Source organism: Bombina bombina, chromosome 5 (assembly GCF_027579735.1).
Source record: "Bombina bombina isolate aBomBom1 chromosome 5, aBomBom1.pri, whole genome shotgun sequence".
NCBI classification, from domain to species: Eukaryota; Metazoa; Chordata; class Amphibia; order Anura; family Bombinatoridae; genus Bombina; species Bombina bombina.
The window spans coordinates 872,490,121-872,512,620 of record NC_069503.1 but is presented as its reverse complement, the minus strand read 5'-3'; the positions used below and the strand labels follow the sequence as shown (position 1 = coordinate 872,512,620).

At 40.2% G+C, this 22,500-nt stretch overlaps 1 protein-coding gene across 5 annotated transcripts in view; it reads right to left on the bottom strand.

The window, feature by feature from the left end:
- The window catches only part of DTNA (dystrobrevin alpha), a 685,079-nt gene that overhangs the window by 197,771 nt on the left and 464,808 nt on the right, over nucleotides 1–22,500 (bottom strand). For all 5 annotated transcript variants that reach the window (XM_053715018.1, XM_053715020.1, XM_053715021.1 and 2 more), the window contains exon 6: nucleotides 11,784–11,938. In XM_053715018.1, coding sequence (XP_053570993.1) covers nucleotides 11,784–11,938 — 155 coding nt within the window. The remainder of the gene's footprint in view (nucleotides 1–11,783; nucleotides 11,939–22,500) is intronic.

Here is a 22,500-nt window from a genome sequence, read left to right as displayed (position 1 = left end):
TCTGGCAGCAACTTCGTCTTTAATCAGAGAGCCCATGAAAGAAGGCGGCAACAAGGGCTTCATTGTTCCAACCTACCTCTGCGGCAAGCGTACGGAACTCAATAGCATACTAAGCAACAGATCTTGTACCTTGCTGAATGGACATGAGATGTTTAGCAGCAGAGGAGGAGTGAGCCGGAACATCAAATACACTTCGAAAGGAGGCCACAAATTCAGGGTAATTTGAAATCACAGGTTTATTAGTCTCCCACAAGGGATTAGCCCAGGCAAGAGCTGTGTCAGAGAGTAACGAGATGAGAAATCCCACCTTAGCTCTGTCAGAGGGAAACGCCTGAGGTAACATCTCAAAGTAAATGCCCACCTGGTTCAAAAACCCTCTGCACTGAATAGGATCACCCCCATATCGCTGAGGTAGAGGTGCAGAACCGGACATGCTCCTGCCAGGACTAGGTGCAGCAGCGGAAACAGGAGCAGCCATAACTTGCGGGACACTTTGGTCCAAATGTGCAGTGCGAGTCAGCAGGGTTTGCAGGGCTAGTGCAAATTGATCCAAGCGGTGATCCTGTTCATTCATCCTGGAAATGATGGCAGGTAAAGGTGGATTATTAGCACCATCAGAATTCATGGTCTTTGCGTAATGTCAGGGTGCCAGGAATCAGACTGAGACGAGAAGTGCAAAAATAATCACACCTTTATTAATAGCAAAAAAATAATAAAAAGTCCACAAGTCAAATAACAAGCCAGGAGTCAAAACCAGAGCTGGTAGTCAGATGAGCCGAGTCAGGAACCAAAGTGAATAGTCAGACGAGCCGGCATCAGGAACAAGGAAAACAGCAGAGTCAGGAACAAGCCAGGGATCAGGAACCAGGAAGGACGTCAGACAGCCAGGTAATACACAGGAACTCTCACAAACAGGTCTGAGACAACGCAAAGGCAAAGCATATCGAACAGAGGCCCTTTAAATAACCAGTGATGACATCACAATTCTGAGACTGCATCCTGTCTAACATAGATGATGCTGGCCATAAAAGGAAGTGCAGGAAATGAGCAGCATCCCCCACAATGCACCATAGTCAGGAAGAGAGGTGAGTAAAATGGCTGCCAGCAGCACATGGCAAACACAACAGGGAGAAAACCCTGACAAGAACTCTCACATCGGCCCCATAGAACAACTATAGCCATAAATGAAACCAACGAAAAATATATACTAAAACCGGTATGAGGTAAACCTGAATCTCATATACAGCCTCAAGTACTGTCCAAACCAGGCCAATTCCTATAAACCATTCATTACCAAGAAAACCGCTCGATGCAGGGGGTGTAAGAGCTCAAAATGTACCAAATGCACCAGGTGCCTATAAACGTAATTTTACAAGTGTGGACTCCACACATACATACACAGCCGCAAGGATGCAATCATGCGGTACTATATAAACACAAGGGTAAAATATCGTTCAGACATATCTAAATAGATAGGACTCGAGGGAACGTAACCACCAACAATAACATTAACAAGCCGACCTTACCTTAATTCGGCTAGTCTGCCGTACTCCCAGAAGAAAAATAAGCTTGATCTGCATCGACACCCAGCTCAACCTTGAATAGCATTACTTACGCTAATAGGGGATGGGCGTCAGGTGAATGCATGTCAGACTCCAAGGACGTACACTAATTATGCAATGAAACAATGAGTGCTAACAGACTCGGCCAACCGCTGCCGATATACAGGACCGTAGCTGTCAAAACACATGACAAGACAGACAGCAGTTCAAATTATGGAAAGTTGCTCAAAGCTCCACATCAAACAAGGGAACATGCCGTAAATAGTATATGATTCACGGATTCCACTTAAACAAAATAGCCATTCCCCAAAGCTAGGACGTGTAATATAAAGTACCCAGGGGAGCTAGGCAAGACCTGTACCTAGCGATCATACGCAATGCACTATAGAAAGGAATCTAAAGCAAAACACAAAAATAGACCTCCACAAGGACCCCTCTGACAGTCATGTGGTAAACATTGTATCCATCAGCAGGAGACTCAGAAACTAATAAACCATGCTCAGCACAAAAGCCACTGAAACAACAGACAAAAGACCCTGGCAAAAAACAACAACAAAAAAACAACAACTATATCGCAGTAGCAGTGGGATGATGTGGGTGTCATTCACACTGTGAGACATAAGTAAATCGGCCCAGAAAAGTTCAATAAAACAAGGCATATTCAATGTGCACATTCAGTCTGTGGGGTGCAAGTGTGTTGAGTCTGAAGATCCGCCGTGTCCCAAAGCATAGTAACTTTGTGTCCCTATCACCTCCCCTCCTTAGGGGGGCTACCCTGTCAATGAGCATCACTCTCAACAATGAAATGGGATGTTTAGCGCCTTGAGACCCTCACGGGTGATTAGTTTGCGCTCTATAAGTACCCAATAGATAGATAGGTCCAAGAAATGCCGGGCATTAGCCAGAAGTTCTCTGAATGTTGTGCTTGTCTTTCCTACATAATAACGACCACACAGACAGGAGAGAAAGTAAACCACGTACTGTGATGTACAAGTTAGACGGTGTCTGATGTGATATGTTTTACTGGAATTGGGATGATGAAATTTTTGACCTGTCAGCAAAATGCTACAAGTCACGCAGCTGCCACATTTGTAGCAGTCATTTTTTGTTTTTGCTAGCCACATCTTACCACCCTGCCATGGGTCAGTTTTAATCAGTAGTGTCTTTAAACTGCGTCCACTTTTGTGGACCACTCTAGGGGGTGGAGTGTCGTTGAATGGTAGAGTTCGGTCTTCTCTGACCAAGTGCCAATTTCTCCTGAGGACATCTCCAACCTTCTTAGTTACTGGGGTTTAGCTGGTAATAAAATTAATAACCAAATTCTTCATCTCCTTGCTGTCTTTCGGTTTCCTCTGTATAAGAGCCGTCTGTTCTAGATGCGTCACCATAATTTCATCCACCATATTCAGGCCATAGCCCCTTTCCACGAACTTCATCTTCATCTCATTCTAAACATCAATTTGAGAGCGGGGTCCATGTTGTTCCAAATGACTCTCAGAAATTGAGACTTGATGATGCCTCTCTTAAATGGAAATTCTTCTGTGGCCCTAACCAGATCTTGGAGATGAAAATCAATGTACTTGGCCAGATTTTGAAATAAACACCCATCAGCAGACACTATGGGACGTCCAGGTGAGTTAGTTAGGTCCTTGTGTATTTTGGGACTAGTGTATTTTGGGAATAGTGTAAATGATAGGGTACACCGGGTGTTCTATTTGTAAGAAATCAAAGGTTTGTTGATCAATGTATCCACTGTTCAGTGCGAAAGTCAAACTATCATAAAGCTTCTTCTTGTATGACAAGGTGGGGTTGTGTGTAAGTTTCTTATATGTGGACCCATCATCCAATTGTTTGAGTAGCTCCATCCGATAGTAAGAATAATCAAGAACAACTATAGCTCCGCCTTTGTCCGCAGGGCAGATGATGATGGACTCATCCTTACTGAGCCTCTGTAGTGCTCCATATTCCTGCTCATTAAGGTTTGTTCTAGAGGCAGAATGAGAGTTGCATTCCTGTTCTATTTCCCTGATGCAAACATTCGTAAATGTTTTGATGGTAGGGTGAGTCACTTTCGGTTCAAATTTGGATTTTTTGGACAAACCAGTGTATGGAGTAATTCGAGTAGAATTTAAAAAAAAAATCCTTTAGTTTTAAGGTCCTCTGTCGTCTATGCAGGTCAATCATGTTGTCAAAAATATCCACTTTGGGGGTGGGTACATAGTTCAAGCCTTTACTCTAGACGTTAGTTTCATCCTGGTCAAGCATTCTGTTGCTTAAGTTGATGACAACATTTTCTCCAAGTGTTAGTTTGTTGGCGGTTTTCTTCCACCAACCCCCTCTTCTGACGACATCGGAGGCTTCCTCTGTGACCTAGTGAGGATTTTTTCTTGCTGTTGTGGTCTATTGGTGCCACCAGTCACGCCATCTGATCCACTGGAGTCCCCTCCATTGATGTCAATAGTGTTGGCCAGAGATGTATTTCTACGGTATGTTCTCCGGGACCTAAAAGGCGTATTTTTTCCTGTGAACCACTGTTAAGACGTTTTTTTCTCTATAGTCAATTTTCCCAGTGTTGACTTTCTTATTTTTAAAGGTCCTTTCTGTATTTGTCGACTTGGGTCTTTAAGTTGTTGAGCCAATCCTCATTGCTGTCATTCCTCAATATGTGCTCTTTTACCTTCTCGATGACAGTCAGTTCCTCCAAGACCTGTTTCTTCAATCTGGTCACTTCCTCAATGACCAACAGGATCCAATCAAAAGAACATTTGTTTGCTATATAACACCATTTACGGCAAAACTCATTGTTGTTTCTTCCAATTGTTGGAGAATTTCTCACTCTAAATCCTCGTGGGATTAATTTTCTCTTGAAATAATCTGTCAGATAATTTACATGTAGCCTATAGTCAACCTCTTTTCTCCTAAGGTTTTGCAGTTTATAATAGATATTGAGGGGAACTTCTTCAACCATCTCAGACCCGCATAGGTTTGTACTAGTGGTTGATAAGCTCTGAAACTATAACAGCCCCACTAGGGGCATTACATTCTGATAATTTCAATCAACACGTGTTGTGGGCATTGCGTACATCTGTATTACTGAGTGTGGCTGTTTATTCTCTGGAATGGGAATGGTGAATAGGCTTTCTGGTTTAGTCATGTGCGGGCCTCCGGTGCGTTTTATTTGTGCGTTTGCTATGTCCCATGAGAGCTTTGCATACGCTATCCTGCACTTCAGTCTCTAGTTATTGCTTCGTCCCGGTGTCTGGGACCACAGCAGGGCCCTTGATATATAGAGTTATATGTATTTTGATCATACTAGTTAGAATGGCTATGTGTCCCACTAAGGACGGGCAGGGCCGTCTTTAATATTGATTGGACCCTGGGCAAAAATTTTCTTGCCCCCCACCCCATGCAATTTCGCTCTCCACCCCAACATCCCAAAAAACAACTAAATTAATTTTTTTTTATTATTAGCCCAGCGGTGGATCATCCACTGCTGGGCTAATCATTTAAAAAAAAAATTGCAATATGTGAAACTGGACCTAAGCAGTACTAATAAGTAAATAAATATATAAATTCCTCCACTGTGGATTCATTTAATATTCTTTTGAATGTGATTCTGGTGTGAGGTTAGCTGGTTAAAGAGATTTAGGGCAGCCAACAGGAGCAAAGCAAGGTAAAGGAGGAAGCATGGAGGTGCAGACAAATATAAGTTTACTGACTGGAACAGCAGAACTACTATGGGAAGCTGTAAAATCTGAGACAGAGAGAAAATAAAAACTATAAAAATAAACCTTACATTAATGTGTGAAATATCAGCATGACGCTATACATCAGCCACACCAGCACATGTCGCTTCTTTGCTAGGAACAAGTTCCCTCTCACCCTGAACTAGACAATGCATGGGGAGGGGCATGTGTGCACTCACTTATTCTTCCCACTGACACCTTTCTACAAAGCACTATTCCCCTAACAAACTTCAGTTAGTTGATCTTAGGGCCACAGCAGAAAGAGCAGGGCTAAGGGGACCAGTAGACTGGATGCTGTCTGTCCAAGGCTGCATGGATACAGTGTGAGATGAGTCACACAGCCTCAAGACTGAAGAGAGCAGTGTATGCAGCTGCACAGATGCTCAAATCCTCATGTGCCTGCTGCTCCAGCTTTCTGCTGCATGCGCCTACAGTCAGCCCTACCCAGAAACAATCCCCACCACCAGAGCAGTTACCTGGTAACAGTGGTAACCCCAGTAGGACCTTTTCTGATGCAGTGGGAAATGGCTGGATGCCGAGTTAGGGCTTTGCATTCAGTGCTGCACAGTGCACATCTAAAACAGCACATGGCAATAGCTTGGCATGTCACATGACACCGGCACGGTCTGGCACAGTTTTTTAAAAAAATATAAGCAGAGTACTTTTGACTGTGACAGTATTAGGACTGAATGTGTGTGTTCCCCATGTCACATCAGGAGTCTGGTATGAACCATAAAAAAAAAAAAAAAAAAAAAAAATTTTTTTTTTTTTTTTTTTTTAGGACTCTTGGGCCCCTCAACAGAGACTGGGCCCAGGGCAGCTGCCCCTTTTGCCCTGTGTTAAAGACGGTCCTGAGGACGGGGCCTGACTGGCGTGGGAGGGTTCCCATCATCCTGGGCTCTCTTTTGCATGATATATAGCTCATTGGTCGGATTGTGATTAGTAGGTCATTATACATAACTTGAATCTGAGTGTCACTCCCAGCAACCCTTTCTCCGGATCAGAGTGTCAGTTAATCTGTTTTGATTTGAAATTGTACACAGAGTAACGTTGGTGTTGGGTGTAAATGTTGTTTGTCATCACTTGTATCACACTACATAAGTTTTCTGTTTTTTGCTTTTCCTGCATAGATTAAAACTTGTCTTGAAGAAGGTTCTATTATGAGCCGAAACGTTGACTATGACTATGATCTTTAATGTGAAATTACTGATGTATTCAGAATAAATACTATCAATTATTGCAACAAGAAATCCTGTGAGTGCCCTCCTTTATACAAAATATATATATATATATATATATATATACAGTATATATATATATATACATACATACAGTGTGTGTATATATATATATATATATATATATATATATGTTTAAGTAACTTATCCTAAACCTAGGAACTACAAAGTACAGATGGATGTTAGCATTTCTCACTTGTGTTAATGTTGATATAGTTTAAATTACTCTCAACTGATTTTAGAGTTAAGAAGATGACTTATTGTTTATAGCAATGTTATACATAGTTACAATTACAGCTTTCATTGACTGCTATAGGCACGTGCACACTTCCAAGCTCCTCTGAGCCTAACTAGGTTTAGTCTTCAACAAAGAATATCAAGAGAACAAAGCAAATGTGATCATACAAGTAAATTAGATAGTTGTTTAACCCTTTGAGTGCTAATGACGGCTCTGAGCCGTCACAGAGTTTCCCACTCTGGTGCTAATGACGGCTCAGAGCCGTCACTAGCACTCTCCTACCTTGAGGGAGATCTGGGGGCTCCCACCCGCTCCTACCACCTGGTGACGTCACATGCAATAACGTGATGACGTCACGGCACAACTTTACGTCACGTGACGTCACGGCACAACTTTATTTATACTTAACAATGTTAAGTATAGGAGCAGGGGGAATGCTGCTTAGAAACCTGTATCTCAGGCATCTAAGCAGCTACAGACCCCCAAGACACCATTGGAAAGGTAATCGCCTAACCTTTCCAACAGTGTCTTGGGGGCCTGAAAACAATAAAAAAAAAGTTAAAAAAAAATGTTCAAAAAATAAAAAAACATTAAAAAATCTTAGCACCCAGGTGGGAAAGTGCTTAGCACTCAAAGGGTTAAAATCACATGCTTTGTCTGAATCATAAAAGTTTAAATTTTGACTTTGAATTTAAGCCTTTGAGTGCTAAGCTCTTTCCCACCTGGGTGCTAAGCTGTTTTAAGTTTTTTTTTTTTTTAAAACAAAACATTTTTTAACTTCTTTTTTTTCTTTTCAGATCCCTAATACACGATTACCTTTCCAACAGTGGGTCTTGGGGGTCTGTAGCTGCTTAGATGCCTGAGATACAGGCTTCTAAGCAGTATGCCCCCTGTCCCTATACTTAACATTGTCAATTTTAAATAAAGTTGCACGGTGACGTCATCACATCATTGCGCGTGATGTCACCGCGCATAACGTGAAGACCTCAAGGTGGGAGAGTGCTAGCGACGGCTCTGAGCCGTCGTTAGCACCTGAGTGGGACACTCTGTGACGGTTTAGGGCCGTCGTAAGTACTGAAAGGGTTAAGCATTTTTTTTTTCATTTTTAGTATTTTTTTATTTAACTTGAAGTTGAAGTTGAAATCTTTAATACAGTGATGCATATACAAGTACTTTATGAGTGCACTGCTATCTGACTCTATTTCCTCCATTGCATACACTAATGCTCGCCAGCATATAGATTGGGGATTTGCAGTGACAAATCAAGCATGTTTATATGCTCCCTTGCTTTTTGAATGGCATTCCCGCCCACTATAGCTGGCTGAAGTGTGAGATATTGCAAGCACTTACAGTATATATTCCTGCAACATTTCACAATTCATCTTATGAGTAATGTATAACCGCTTGATTTTAAATGGCAGCTTGAACTTTATAAGCAGATTTTGCCAGGTGTTGGCAATCTCGCTTGATTGAAAAAAGGGCCACAGTGATTGCTTAGCACAGTGCACAAGCTCATTTTACAGTTAGCCCTGATTGGCCACAATCAAGGAAGATCTGGTAACCATAGTCAACAGTTTTCTGATAGTATAATGTGCAGTTTCAAATTTGAAATGTATTGCTGAACATTTAAAAGTTGACTTCCATGTCTTTTTAAATCAAGAATATTTGCTTAAAACTGCTATTCTGAGGTAGTTTAATTGCATTTTAAAAGCTGATAAGCTTTTATCTGCTTGTTAGATTTATCTAAAATGATCATATCAGGCCTCAAATGACTTCTCAATTGGGTAAGTGATGATTGTAATTAAACACTCCAACTACACTTTATGAAGTGTTTAATTTGCTAGGACTGAATAATTTGCTATCTGTGATATTTTCCTTTTTTCTTTTAATTGCCTAAATCATGATATTATAACACAAACTGGCTGCACAGGGTAAAGGAAGGTTTACTTCAGCAATAAACACGTCTAAACATAATAACAAAATCTAATAATGCTGCAAAAATGATAAATCGTATAACTGCGCATTTGAAACGCATTTTCATTTCTTTTTATTTTAAACATAATGTTTTTACACTGTTTTACAGTTCTAGTAAACCTAATTGACTACAACGGCATGGTATTAAAGTCTAGATAGAGTAAGCAAGGTTACATATCATTTCAATGTATTATTAATGTTACATAACATTTTAGTCTCACCTTCTAAATACCAGCTGGACACCCCCTCTGTGCTGTATTTTTTCCTCATATGACAAGCGGGTGGTACTGACATTCAGAAGCGTACAGCCCGCTCTATGCACATTTACAGCAGGCATTTTCATGCCACCATTAAGCTGTTCACTCTGGCATGGCATCAGAACTCACTGAATACTGAATAGGCACAGTTTCAGTCAAAGCTATTTGTGCGTGAAAGTGAGCTGCTGTACATTTCCATAGAGCTGGCGGTATGCTTCTGAGTGGTTGGTACTTGAAGGGACAGTCTATTTATTGGTTTAAATAATCCCTATATTACCCATACCCCAGTTTTCCAACACTGTTATATTAATATACTTTTTACCTCTGTGATTACCTTGTGTCTAAGCCTCTGCAGACTGCCCCCTTATCGCAGTTCTTTTGACAGACTTGCATTTTAACTAATCAGAGCGGACTCATAAATAACTCCATGGGAGTAAGCACAATGTTATCTATTTGGCATACATGAAGTAGCGCTAACTTTGAAAAACTGTCAAACCACACTGAGATAAGCGGCAGCTTTCAAATGGCTTAGAAATTAGCATATGAGCCTACCTAGGTTTAGCTTTTAACAAAGAATACTAAGAGAACAAAGCAAATTTGATGATAAAAGTAAATTTGAAACTTGTTTAAAAGTGCATGCCCTATCTGAACCATGCACATTTAATTTTGACTAGTCTGTCCCTTTAAAAGGTGAGAATAAAATCTATTATAGAACATTAATAACAGTTTTCAACACTGAAATGATATTAACCCTTTTTACTCAAACTAGACATTAAAGGGACAAACCCCACATTTTCTTTTGTGATTCAAATAGAACTTACAATTTTAATCAACATTACAATTTACGTCTTTTATCAAATGTGTTATTCTTTGCTGAAGGAAGATTGGTAGCTAACATCTAGTTAGCCAATTGCAAGAGACAAATGTGTGCAGGCACCCATCACCAGCTAGCTCCCACTAGTGTAAGATATGTGTGCATTCTTTTTCAACAATGGATTTTATTATTATATAAAGTGCAATTATGTAAGTGTCAAATTTAGTCTGTAAGCAAACAATTTCACAAAGTCCTGCTCCTAAACAAACATAATATTCTTGCAACTGTAGACAATTCACCATACTTCTAATGAGAATGAAAAATGTGCATAACAAGAATTATAGCAATCTATACAGAATGATGCGCCAGTGTTTGACGTGAGACTTGATGTATCCTTATTTATGTAAGAGAGAGAGAGAGAGAGAGAGAAAAAGGGAAAAGAGGAAGAGGGAGAGGGAAAGAGAAAGAAAGAGAGAGAGAGAGACATAGACATAGCTTTCCAAACTTTTTATGTTGGTGACGCACTTTTTAGACCTACATCATTTTGCGACACAGTAATTCAGTTGTACTAGGAAAAAGGAAGTTAAACTAACTTGTTTTAAAGGGCCAGTAACCCCACCAAATAAGGTTATATAATAATGCACACAGTGCAGAATTATATAACATTAGCCTAGTGCCACGTTTCTAAAGCAGAGTATACGAAAGATATTTACCTACGATAATCTATTTTTCAGAATGCCGCTCCTGGCTCTACTGAGCGGGTCTGTTTTTTACCTAAGCGCATCCGGCACGCTGTCTAGTCACAGCACGCCCGATCGCGCCATTAATCTGAATGTAGCTCGCTCTTGCTACCATACCCGAGCGGGAGCGAGCACATTCAGTTTAATGGCGCGATCGGGCGTGCTGTGCGAGTCTGACTAGCTTTGCGAGTCTGACTGACTACTGCCCGTGCTGCAAACACACTGCTGTCCCAGTCACTGACTACACGTGCAGTCACAAGCTGATTGAGGAGACTACACGTGCAGTCACAAGCTGATTGAGGAGACTACACGTGCAGTCACAAGCTGATTGAGGAGACTGCACGTGCAGTCAGGAGCCAATGTGCTACCAATAGGAATAGTTTCAGTTCCCGCTAAGCTGCGACAATAGGTTAAGATGATCTGTTACCCACTATGTATCAATCACGTGTCAACCGCGTGATATGCGTAGCAGGCAGGCAGGAAGTCGGAAATCAAAAGAAAAATTAAAAAGAATCTTAAATTCCAAAGAAATTGTTCTGAAGCAGAGACACACCTACACACTGCAGCCAACACACTAATGTGTCACGACACACAGTTTGGAAAGCACTGTTCTAGACAAATCCTGCTGAGGCACTGATGAATAGCCAATGTGTTGGCCATACTGTGGACTGTTACTTAAAGGGACACTAAACCCAATTTTTTTTCTTTTGTGATTCAGATAGAGCATGCAATTTTAAGCAACTTTATAATTTACTTCAATTATCACATTTTCTTCATTCTCTTGGTATCTTTATTTGAAAAGCCAGAAGGTAAGTTTAGATGCTGGTCCATTTTTGTCGAACAACCTGGGTTGTTCTTGCTAATTGGTGGATAAATTCACCCACCAATAAACAAGCGCTGCCCAGTGTACTGAACCAAAAACTGGCAGGCTCCTTAGCTTAGATGCCTTCTTTTTCAGAAATAAAGATAGCAAGAGTCTTATCCTCCACATTAACAATGTATAGCATAATAGCCCATCCTACCTTAATCTGTAACATTAAAAAATAAAATTAGAAAAAAACAGTATATGAGAATTCAAATATGATAATACATGTCATTAATAGGCTTTTTTAGCCTATTTAGTTTTCTTTTCTTTCTTTTGCAATATTTGAAATAAATTATTTTTTATGGCCCTAACAACACTGTTAAAGTGTTTGTAATGGAATTAACCTCACCTGCTGTGAAAAACAAGACCTTGCTGACTGTTCTGTATAACCAAACGATGGACCTTCAAAAACTGCAGTGGGAAGCTTCAGAATCTCCCTTAGAAATAAATCATACTTTCCATATACCATGACACCACTCAAATCTGAGATCAAGGAAAAAATATCTGAAAAAATAAAAGACAAGAATAGGTACTTGTGTATATGTGCATGTGTATATTTGTGTATGTGCGTGCGTAAATGTGCGTGTATATGTGTGTATATTTGTGTATGTATGTATGCGTGTGCGTATGTGTATCTATGTGTGTGCGTATGTATGTGTGCATGTGTATATCTATGTGTGTGCGTATGTGCATCTATGTGTGTGTGTGTATGTATGCATGTGTGTATGTATGTATGTGTGTGTATGTGCGCGTGTGTGTGTGTGTATGTATGCATGTGTGTATTTATGTGCGCGTGTATGTATGTATGTGCGCATGTGTGTATGTATGTAGGTGTGTGTGTGTATATGTATGTATGTGTGCATGTGTGCATGTATGTATGTGTGCACGTGTGTATGTATGTGTGCACGTGTGTATGTATGTATGTGTGTGTATGTATGTATGTATGTGTGTGTATGTATGTATTTGTGTGCGCGTGTGTGTATGTATGTGTGTATGTATGCATGTGTGTATGTATGTATGTGTGTATTTATGTGTGCGTGTATGTATGTATGTGCGCATGTGTGTATGTATGTGTGCATGTATGTGTGTGTGTGTGTGTGTATGTGTATGTATGTATGTGTGTGTATGTGTATGTATGTGTGTGTGTGTGTGTGTATGTATGTGTATGTATGTGTGTGCGCGTGTGTATGTATGTGTGCGCGTGTGTTTGTATGTGTGCGCGCATGTGTATTTATGTGTGTATGTCTGCATGTGTGTATGTATGTATGTGTGTGTATGTGCGCGTGTGTGTATGTGTGTATGTATGTGTGTATTTATGTGTGCGTGTATGTATGTATGTGCACATGTGTGTATGTATGTGTGTGCGTGTATGTGTATGTATGTGTGTGTGTGTGTATGTGTATGTATGTGTGTGTATGTATGTATGTGTGTGTATGTATGTGTATGTATGTATGTATGTGTGTGCGCGTGTGTATGTATGTGTGCGCACATGTGTATATGTGTGTGCGCGTGTGTATGTATGTGTGCACGTGTGTATGTATGTAGGTGAGCGCGTGTGTATGTATGTGTGTGTGTATGTATGTGTGCGCGCATGTATATGTATGTGTGCACGTGTGTATGTATGTATGTGAGCGCGTGTGTATGTATGTGTGTGTGTATGTATGTGTGCGCGTGTGTATGTATGTGTGCGCGTGTGTATGTATGTGTGCGCGTGTGTATGTATGTGTGCGCACATGTGTATATGTGTGTGGGCGTGTGTATGTATGTGTGCACGTGTGTATGTATGTATGTGAGCACGTGTGTATGTATGTGTGCGCGCATGTATATTTATGTGTGTGCGTGCGTGTATATGTGTGCGAGTGTGTGTAAAGTAAAGATTATTGTGCAATCGTCATTACTTCAGGACCCCTCAGTGAGCAATGCAAAAACAGGAAAATACACATTCATTATTTGTTTACTCACATGTTTTTCTACATAAACCATGGATGTAACATTTTGGCTTTTTCGAATAATATTGGCTACATTGACTACACTAAATGAGTATTTTAGCAAAAAATATTTATCAAAGTAAGAATAATATGCAGATGTTTTTTTTTAAATATGTAAGTTCTTTAAATATTAAAGAAATAAGTGCAACGTTTTTGTTTCTGTTCAGTAAGACAAGTTTGCAATATATATTTTTCTTAATTTATTTTGTTAATTCAGGACAGTGTAATTTTTCCCTCTTTAATATGTTCCCAATTATCTATTTTACCTGCTGGAGTATATTTAATTGATTACAAATAAATGATTTAGCTTTATTTTGACACTTAAAATAGATGTCTGCCTTTTGTATCCCCATTTATACTGAACATTTCACTAATTAACGGCCAGATTACAAGTTTTGCATTAGAGGCTGTGCGGTGCTAATGAGCAGTTTTTTCTCACTACTCACTTACCTGTAGCGCTGGTATTACGGGTTTTTACAAACCCGGCGTTAAAAGGCAAGAAGTGACTGTTTAAGTGGCTGCTTAAGTCAGTCGTACGTGCTTGAGCACAATTTCCCCATAGACATCAATGGGGAGAGCCGGCTGAGAAAAAGTTTAACACCTGCCAAAAAGCAGCGTAAAACTCAGTAACGCAGCCCCATTGATTCCTATGGGGAAATAAAATTTACGTTTACACCTAACACCCTAACATGAACCCCGAGTCTAAACACCCCTAATCTTACACTTAATAACACCTAATCTGCCACCCCCGACATCGTCGCCACCTGCATTATATTTATTAACCCCTAATCTACTGCTCCGGACATCGCCGCCACTAAAATAAACATATTAACCCCTAAACCGCCGCACTCCTACCTCGCAAACATTAGTTAAATATTATTAACCCCTAATCTGCCGCCCCTAACATCGCTGCCACCTACCTAAATTTATTAACCCCTAATCTGCCGCCCCCAACGTGGCCAACACTATACTAAATGTATTAACCCCTAAACCTAAGTCTAACCCTAATCCTAACACCCCCTAAATTAAACATAATTTAAATAAATCTAAATAAAATTACTATCATTAACTACATTATTCCTATTTAAAACTAAATACCTATAAAAGAAACCCTAAGTTAGCTACAATATAACTAATAGTTACATTGTAGCTAGCTTAGAGTTTATTTTTATTTTACAGGCAAGTTTGTATTTATTTTAACTAGGTAGAATAGTTACTAAATAGTTAACTATTTAATAACTACCTAGCTAAAATAAATACAAAAGTACCTGTAAAATAAAACCTTACCTAAGTTACACTACCACCTAACAATACAATTAAATAAATGACCTAAATGAAATACAATTAAATAAATTAAATACAATTAGCTAAAGTACAAAAAACAACAACACTAAATTACAGAAAATAATAAACAAATTACAGATCTTTAAACTAATTACACCTAAATCTAATAGCCCTCTCAAAATAAAAAAAGCCCTCCCCCCAAAAAAAAACCCTAGTCTAAACTAAACTATCAATAGCCCTTAAAAGGCCCTTTTGCGGGGCATTGCCCCAAAGTAATCAGCTCTTTTACCTGTAAAAAAAGAATACAAACAACCCCCCAACAGTAAAACCCACCACCCACACAACCAATCCCCCAAATAAAATACTAACTAAAGAAACCTAAGCTCCACATTGCCCTGAAAAGGGCATTTGGATGGGCATTGCCCTTAAAAGAGCAGTTAGTTCTTTTGAGGCCCAAAACTCTAACCTAAAAATAAAACCCACCCAATACACCCTTAAAAAACCTAACACTAACCCCCTGAAGATCAACTTACTGTTCTGAAGACCGGACATCCATCTTCAAGGAAGCGGCAGAAGTCTTCATCCAACCGGGCCGAAGTCCTCAAAGAAGCCGGGAGAAGTCTTCATCCAAGCCGGGCGAAGTAGTCCTTCAGACGGGCAGAAGTCTTTATCCAGACGACATCTTCTATCTTCATCCATCGGACGCGGAGCGGCTCCATCTTCAAGACATACGACGCGGAGCATCCTCTTTATCCAGAGTCTTCTTACTGAATGAAGGTTCCTTTAAGTGACGTCATCCAAGATGGCGTCCCTTAGATTCCGATTGACTGATAGAATAGGATTGAGCTTGCATTCTATTGGCTGTTCCAATCAGCCAATAGAATGCAAGCTCAATCCTACTGGCTGATTAGATCAGCCAATAGGATTGAACTTCAATCCTATTGGCTGATTGCATCAGCCAATAGGATTTTTTCTACCCTTATTCCGATTGGCTGATAGAATTCTATCAGTCAATCGGAATCTAAGGGACGCCATATTGGCTGATGTCACTTAAAAGGTACCTTCATTCATCTTTAGTCGTCGGATGAAGAGGATGCTCCGCGTCAGATGTCTTGAAGATGGACCCGCTCTGCGTCGGATGGATGAAGACAGAAGATGCCGTCTGGATGAAGACATCTGCCCGTCTGGAAGACCACTTCACCCGGCTTGGATGAAAACTTCTCCCGGCTTCGTTGAGGACTTCGGCCCGGTTGGATGAAGACTTCTGCCGCTTCCTTGAGGATGGATGTCCGGTCTTCAGAACAGTAAGTCGATCTTCAGGGGGTTAGTGTTAGGTTTTTTTAAGGGTGTATTGGGTGGGTTTTATTTTTAGGTTAGGGTTTTGGGCCGCAAAAGAGCTAACTGCCCTTTTAAAGGCAATGCCCATCCAAATGCCCTTTTCAGGGCCATGGGGAGCTTAGGTTTTTTTAGTTAGTATTTTATTTGGGGGGTTGGTTGTGTGAGTGGTGGGTTTTAATGTTGGGGGGTTGTTTGTATTCTTTTTTTTACAGGTAAAAGAGCTGATTACTTTGGGGCAATGCCCCGCAAAAGGCCCTTTGAAGGGCTATTGATAGTTTAGTTTAGGCTAGGGTTTTTTTTTATTTTGGGGGGGCTTTTTTTGATAGGGCTATTAGATTAGGTGTAATTAGTTTAAAGATCTGTAATTTGTTTTTTTATTTTCTGTAATTTAGTGGGGTTTTTTGTGATTTAGCTAATTGTATTTAATTTATCTAATTTATTTAATTAAAGTGTAGTGTTAGGTGTTAGTGTAACTTAGGTTAGGTTTTATTTTACAGGTAAATTTGTCTTTATTTTAGCTAGGTAGTTATTAAATAGTTAATAACTATTTAGTAACTATTCTACCTAGCTAAAATAAATACAAACTTGCCTGTAAAATAAAAATAAACCCTAAGCTAGCTACAATGTAACTATTAGATATATTGTAGCTAACTTACGGCTAGATTTAGAGTTGGGCGGTAGCCGTGAAAACCAGCGTTAGAGGCTCCTAACGCTGGTTTTTACCGCCCTCTGGTATTTGGAGTCAGTCAGGAAAGGGTCTAACACTCACTTTGCAGCCGCGACTTTTCCATACCGCAGATCCCCCTACGCCATTTGCGTATCCTATCTTTTCAATGGGATCTTTCTAACGCCGGTATTTAGAGTCTTGGCTGAAGTGAGCGTTAGAAATCTAACGACAAAACTCCAGCCGCAGAAAAACATCAGTAGTTAAGAGCTTTCTGGGCTAACGCCGGTTTATAAAGCTCTTAACTACTGTGCTCTAAAGTACACTAACACCCATAAACTACCTATGTACCCCTAAACCGAGGTCCCCCCACATCGCCGCCACTCTATTAAATTTTTTAACCCCTAATCTGCCGACCGCACGCCGCTGCCACCTACGTTATCCCTATGAACCCCTAATCTGCTGCCCCTAACACCGACGACCCCTATATTATATTTATTAACCCCTAATCTGCCCCCCTCAACGTCGCCTCCACCTGCCTACACTTATTAACCCCTAATCTGCTGACCGGACCGCGCCGCTATTATAATAAAGTTATTAACCCCTAATCCGCCTCACTCCCGCCTCAATAACCCTATAATAAACAGTATTAACCCCTAATCTGCCCTCCCTAACATCGCCGACACCTAACTTCAAGCATTAACCCCTAATCTGCCGACTGGAGCTCACCGCTACTATAATAAATGTATTAACCCCTAAAGCTAAGTCTAACCCTAACCCTAACACCCCCTAACATAAATATAATTTAAATCTAACGAAATAAATTAACTCTTATTAAATAAATTATTCCTATTTAAAGCTAAATACTTACCTGTAAAATAAACCCTAATATAGCTACAATATAAATTATAATTATATTGTAGCTATTTTAGGATTTATATTTATTTTACAGGTAACTTTGTAATTATTTTAACCAGGTACAATAACTATTAAATAGTTAATAACTATTTAATAGTTACCTAGTTAAAATAATTACAAAATTACCTGTAAAATAAATCCTAACCGAAGTTACAATTAAACCTACAAATAAATACATTTAAATAAACTAACTAAACTACAAAAAATAAAAAAGAACTAAGTTACAAAAAATAAAAAAATATTTACAAACATTAGAAAAATATTACAACAATTTTAAACTAATTACACCTACTCTAAGCCCCCTAATAAAATAACAAAGCCCCACAAAATAATAAAATGCCCTACCCTATTCTAAATTAAAAAAGTTTAAAGCTCTTTTACCTTACCAGCCCTTAAAGGGGCCCTTTGTGGGGCATGCCCCAAAGAATTCAGCTCTTTTGCCTGTAAAAGAAAAATACAACCCCCCCCCAACATTAAAACCCACCACCCACATACCCCTAATCTAACCCAAACCCCCCTTAAATAAACGTAACACTACCCCCCTGAAGATCATCCTACCTTGTCTTCACCACACCGGGTATCACACCGATCCGTCCTGGCTCCGAAGTCTTCATCCAAGCCCAAGCAGGGGCTGGCGATCCATAATCCGGCTGAAGTCTTCTATCAAGCGTCGGCTGAAGAGGTCCAGAAGAGGCTCCAAAGTCTTCATCCTATCCGGGAAGAAGAGGAGATCCGGACCGGCAACCACCTTGATCCAAGCGGCATCTTATATCTTCATCCGATGAACGGCTCCATCCTGAAGACCTCCAGCGCGGATCTATCCTCTTCTTCCGACGTCCAACTGAAGAATGAAGGTTCCTTTAAGGGACGTCATCCAAGATGGCGTCCCTCGAATTCCGATTGGCTGATAGGATTCTATCAGCCAATCGGAATTAAGGTAGGAAAATTCTGATTGGCTGATGAAATCAGCCAATCAGATTCAAGTTCAATCCGATTGGCTGATTGGATCAGCCAATCAGATTGAGCTTGGATTCTATTGGCTGTTCCGATCAGCCAATAGAATGCGAGCTCAATCTGATTGGCTGATTGGATCAGCCAATCGGATTGAACTTGAATCTGATTGGCTGATTCCATCAGCCAATCAGAATATTCCTACCTTAATTCCGATTGGCTGATAGAATCCTATCAGCCAATCGGAATTCGAGGGACGCCATCTTGGATGACGTCATTTAAAGGAACCGTCATTCGGCGAGTAGGCGTCGTTTGAAGAGGTTGGATCCGCGTCGGCTGGGAAGAAGATGGCTCCGCTCCGCTCCGGAAGAAAGAAGATTGAAGATGCGGCTTGATCATCCCGATGATGGACTTCCGACTTCAGCCCAATGATGGAGTTCTTCAGCCGCCGATCGGATCAAGACTTCGGACCCTCTTCTGGACCGATCGCTGAACCCGGTGAGGTGAAGACAAGGTAGGGAGATCATCAGGGGCTTAGTGTTAGGTTTATTTAAGGGGGGTTTGGGTTAGATTAGGGGTATGTGGGTGGTGGGTTGTAATGTTGGGGGGGGGTATTGTATGTTTTTTTTTTTACAGGCAAAAGAGCTGAATTCTTTGGGGCATGCCCCACAAAGGGCCCCTTTAAGGGCTGGTAAGGTAAAAGAGCTTTTCTATTGTAATTTTAGAATAGGGTAGGGCATTTTTTTATTTTGGGGGGCTTTGTTATTTTATTAGGGGGCTTAGAGTAGGTGTAATTAGTTTAAAATTGCTGTAATATTTTTCTAATGTTTGTAAATATTTTTTTATTTTTTGTAACTTAGTTCTTTTTTGTACTTTAGTTAGTTTATTTCATTGTAGTTATTTGTAGGTATTTTATTTAATTAATTTATTGATAGTGTAGTGTTAGGTTTAATTGTAGGTAATTGTAGGTAGTTTATTTAATTAATTTATTGATAGTGTACTGTTAGGTTTAATTGTAACTTAGGTTAGGATTTATTTTACAGGTAATTTTGTAATTATTTTAACTATTTTAGCTATTAAATAGTTATTAACTATTTAATAGCTATTGTACCTGGTTAAAATAAATACAAAGTTACCTGTAAAATAAATATTAATCCTAAAATAGCTACAATATAATTATTATTTATATTGTAGCTATATTAGGGTTTATTTTACAGGTAAGTATTTAGCTTTAAATAGGAATAAGTTATTTAATAAGAGTTAATTTATTTAGTTAGATTTAAATTATATTTAACTTAGGGGGGTGTTAGTGTTAGGGTTAGACTTAGCTTTAGGGGTCAATCCATTTATTAGACTAGCGGCGAGAACCGATTGGCAGATTAGGGGTTAATTATTGTAGGTAGCTGGCGGCGACGTTGTGGGGGGCAGATTAGGGGTTAATAAATATAATATAGGGGTCGGCAGTGTTAGGGGCAGCAGATTAGGGGTACATAACTATAATGTATGTTGCGGCGGTATACGGAGCGGCAGATTAGGGGTTAAAAATAATATGCAGGGGTCAGCAATAGCGGGGGCGGCATATTAGGGGTTAATAAGTGTAAGGTTAGGGGTGTTTAGACTCGGGGTAAATGTTAGAGTGTTAGGTGCAGACGTAGGAAGTGTTTCCCCATAGAAAACAATGTAGCTGCGTTAGGAGTTGAACGCTGCTTTTTTGCAGGTGTTAGGTTTTTTTTCAGCTCAAACTGCCCCATTGTTTTCTATGGGGGAATCGTGCACGAGCACGTTTTTGAAGCTGGCCGCGTTCGTAAGCAACGCTGGTATTTAGAGTTGCAGTGGCTGTAAATATGCTCTACGCTCCTTTTTTGGAGCCTAACGCAGCCATTCTGTGAACTCTAAATACCAGCGGTATTTAAAAGGTGCGGGTAAAAAAAGCACCCCTTTGGCCGCAGAACTCTAAATCTAGCCGTAAAATTATTTAGATTAAATTATATTTAACCCCTTAACGACCGTGGACGTGCAGGGTACGTCCTCTAAAAAATGTCAGTTAACGACCAAGGACATACCCTGCACGTCCTCAGTTTGGAAAGCAGCTGGAAGCGATCCTGCTCGCTTCCAGCTGCTTTCCGGTTATTGCAGTGAAGCCTCGACATCGAGGCATCCTGCAATAACACTTTCTGGCCATCCGATGCAGAGAGAGCCCCTCTGTGGCCCTCTCTGCACCGGACATCGATGGCCGGTATCGTTGGTGGGTGGGAGCCGACTTGGGAGGCGGGTGGGCGGCCATCGGTGAGCTTTGTAAGGTGGAGGGGGCGGGATCGGGGGCGGAGCTTTCGGGGCGCGCACGGGCACGCGCGCGTGCACGGGGGGTGGCGGGCGGGCGCGTGCACGGGGCGGGAGCGGGTGGGAACTGCTACACTACAGAAAAAAAGTTAGGAGTAAAGTGTAATAAAAAATTAAATAAACATTTTTTTTTAAAAGCATCTAAGCGATCTGGAAGGGGTGGGGGGTTGGTATTGGGGGGGGGAAGCTACACTACAGAAAAGGGACATTTTTTTTATAAAAAAACATATTTTCACTAAAATGGATACTGGCAGACAGTTGCCAGTACCCAAGATGGCGCACATTAAGTCAGAGGGGGAGGGTTAGAGAGCTGTTGGGTGGGGGATCAGTGAGGTTGGGGGCTAAGGGGGATCCTACACTGAAGCATATGTACATATGCTAAAAAAAATGCACAAAAAAAGCCCAAATTTTCCTTTTATTTTAGTACTGGCAGAGTTTCTGCCAGTACTTAAGATGGCGGGGACATTTGTGGGGTAGGGGAGGGAAGAGAGATGTTTGGGAGGGATCAGGGGGTCTGATGTTTCAGGTGGGAGGCTGATCTCTACACTAAAGCTAAAATTAACCCTGCAAGCTCCCTACAAGCTACCTAATTAACCCCTTCACTGCTAGCCATAATACACGTGTGATGCGCAGCGCCATTTAGCAGCATTCTAATTTCCAAAAAGCAACGCCAAAGTCATATATGTCTGCTATTTCTGAACAAAGGGGATCCCAGAGAAGCATTTACAACCATTTGTGCCATAATTGCACAAGCTGTTTGTAAATGATTTCAGTGAGAAACCTAAAATTGTGAAAAATGTCATGTTTTTTTTAATTTGATCGCATTTGGCGGTGAAATGGTGGCATGAAATATACCAAAATGGGCCTAGATCAATACTTGGGGTTGTCTACTACACTACACTAAAGCTAAAAATACCCCAAAAAGCTCCTTACATGCTCCCTAATTAACCCCTTCACGGCTGGGCATAATACACGTGTGGTGCGCAGTGGCATTTAGCGGCCTTCTAATTACCAAAAAGCAATGCCAAAGCCATATATGTCTGCTATTTCTGAACAAAGGGGATCCCAGAGAAGAATTTACAACCATTTATGCCATAATTGCACAAGCAGTTTGTAAATAATTTCAGTGAGAAACTGAAAGTTTGTGAAAAAATTTGTGAAAAAGTGAACGATTTTTTGTATTTGATCGCATTTGGCGGTGAAATGGTGGCATGAAATATACCAAAATGGGCCTAGATCAATACTTTGGGATGTCTTCTAAAAAAATATATATATATGTCAATGGATATTCAGGGATTCCTGAAAGATATCAGTGTCCCAATGTAACTAGCGCTAATTTTGAAAAAAACAAAATGGTTTGAAAATAGCAAAGTGCTACTTGTATTTATGGCCCTATAAGTTACAAAAAAAGCAAAGAAGATGTAAACATTGGGTATTTCTAAACTCAGGACAAAATTTAGAAACTATTTAGCATGGGTGTTTTTTGGTGGTTGTAGATATGTAACAGATTTTGGGGTTCAAAGTTAGAAAAAGTGTGTTTTTTTCCATTTTTCCTCATATTTTATAATTTTTTTTATAGTAAA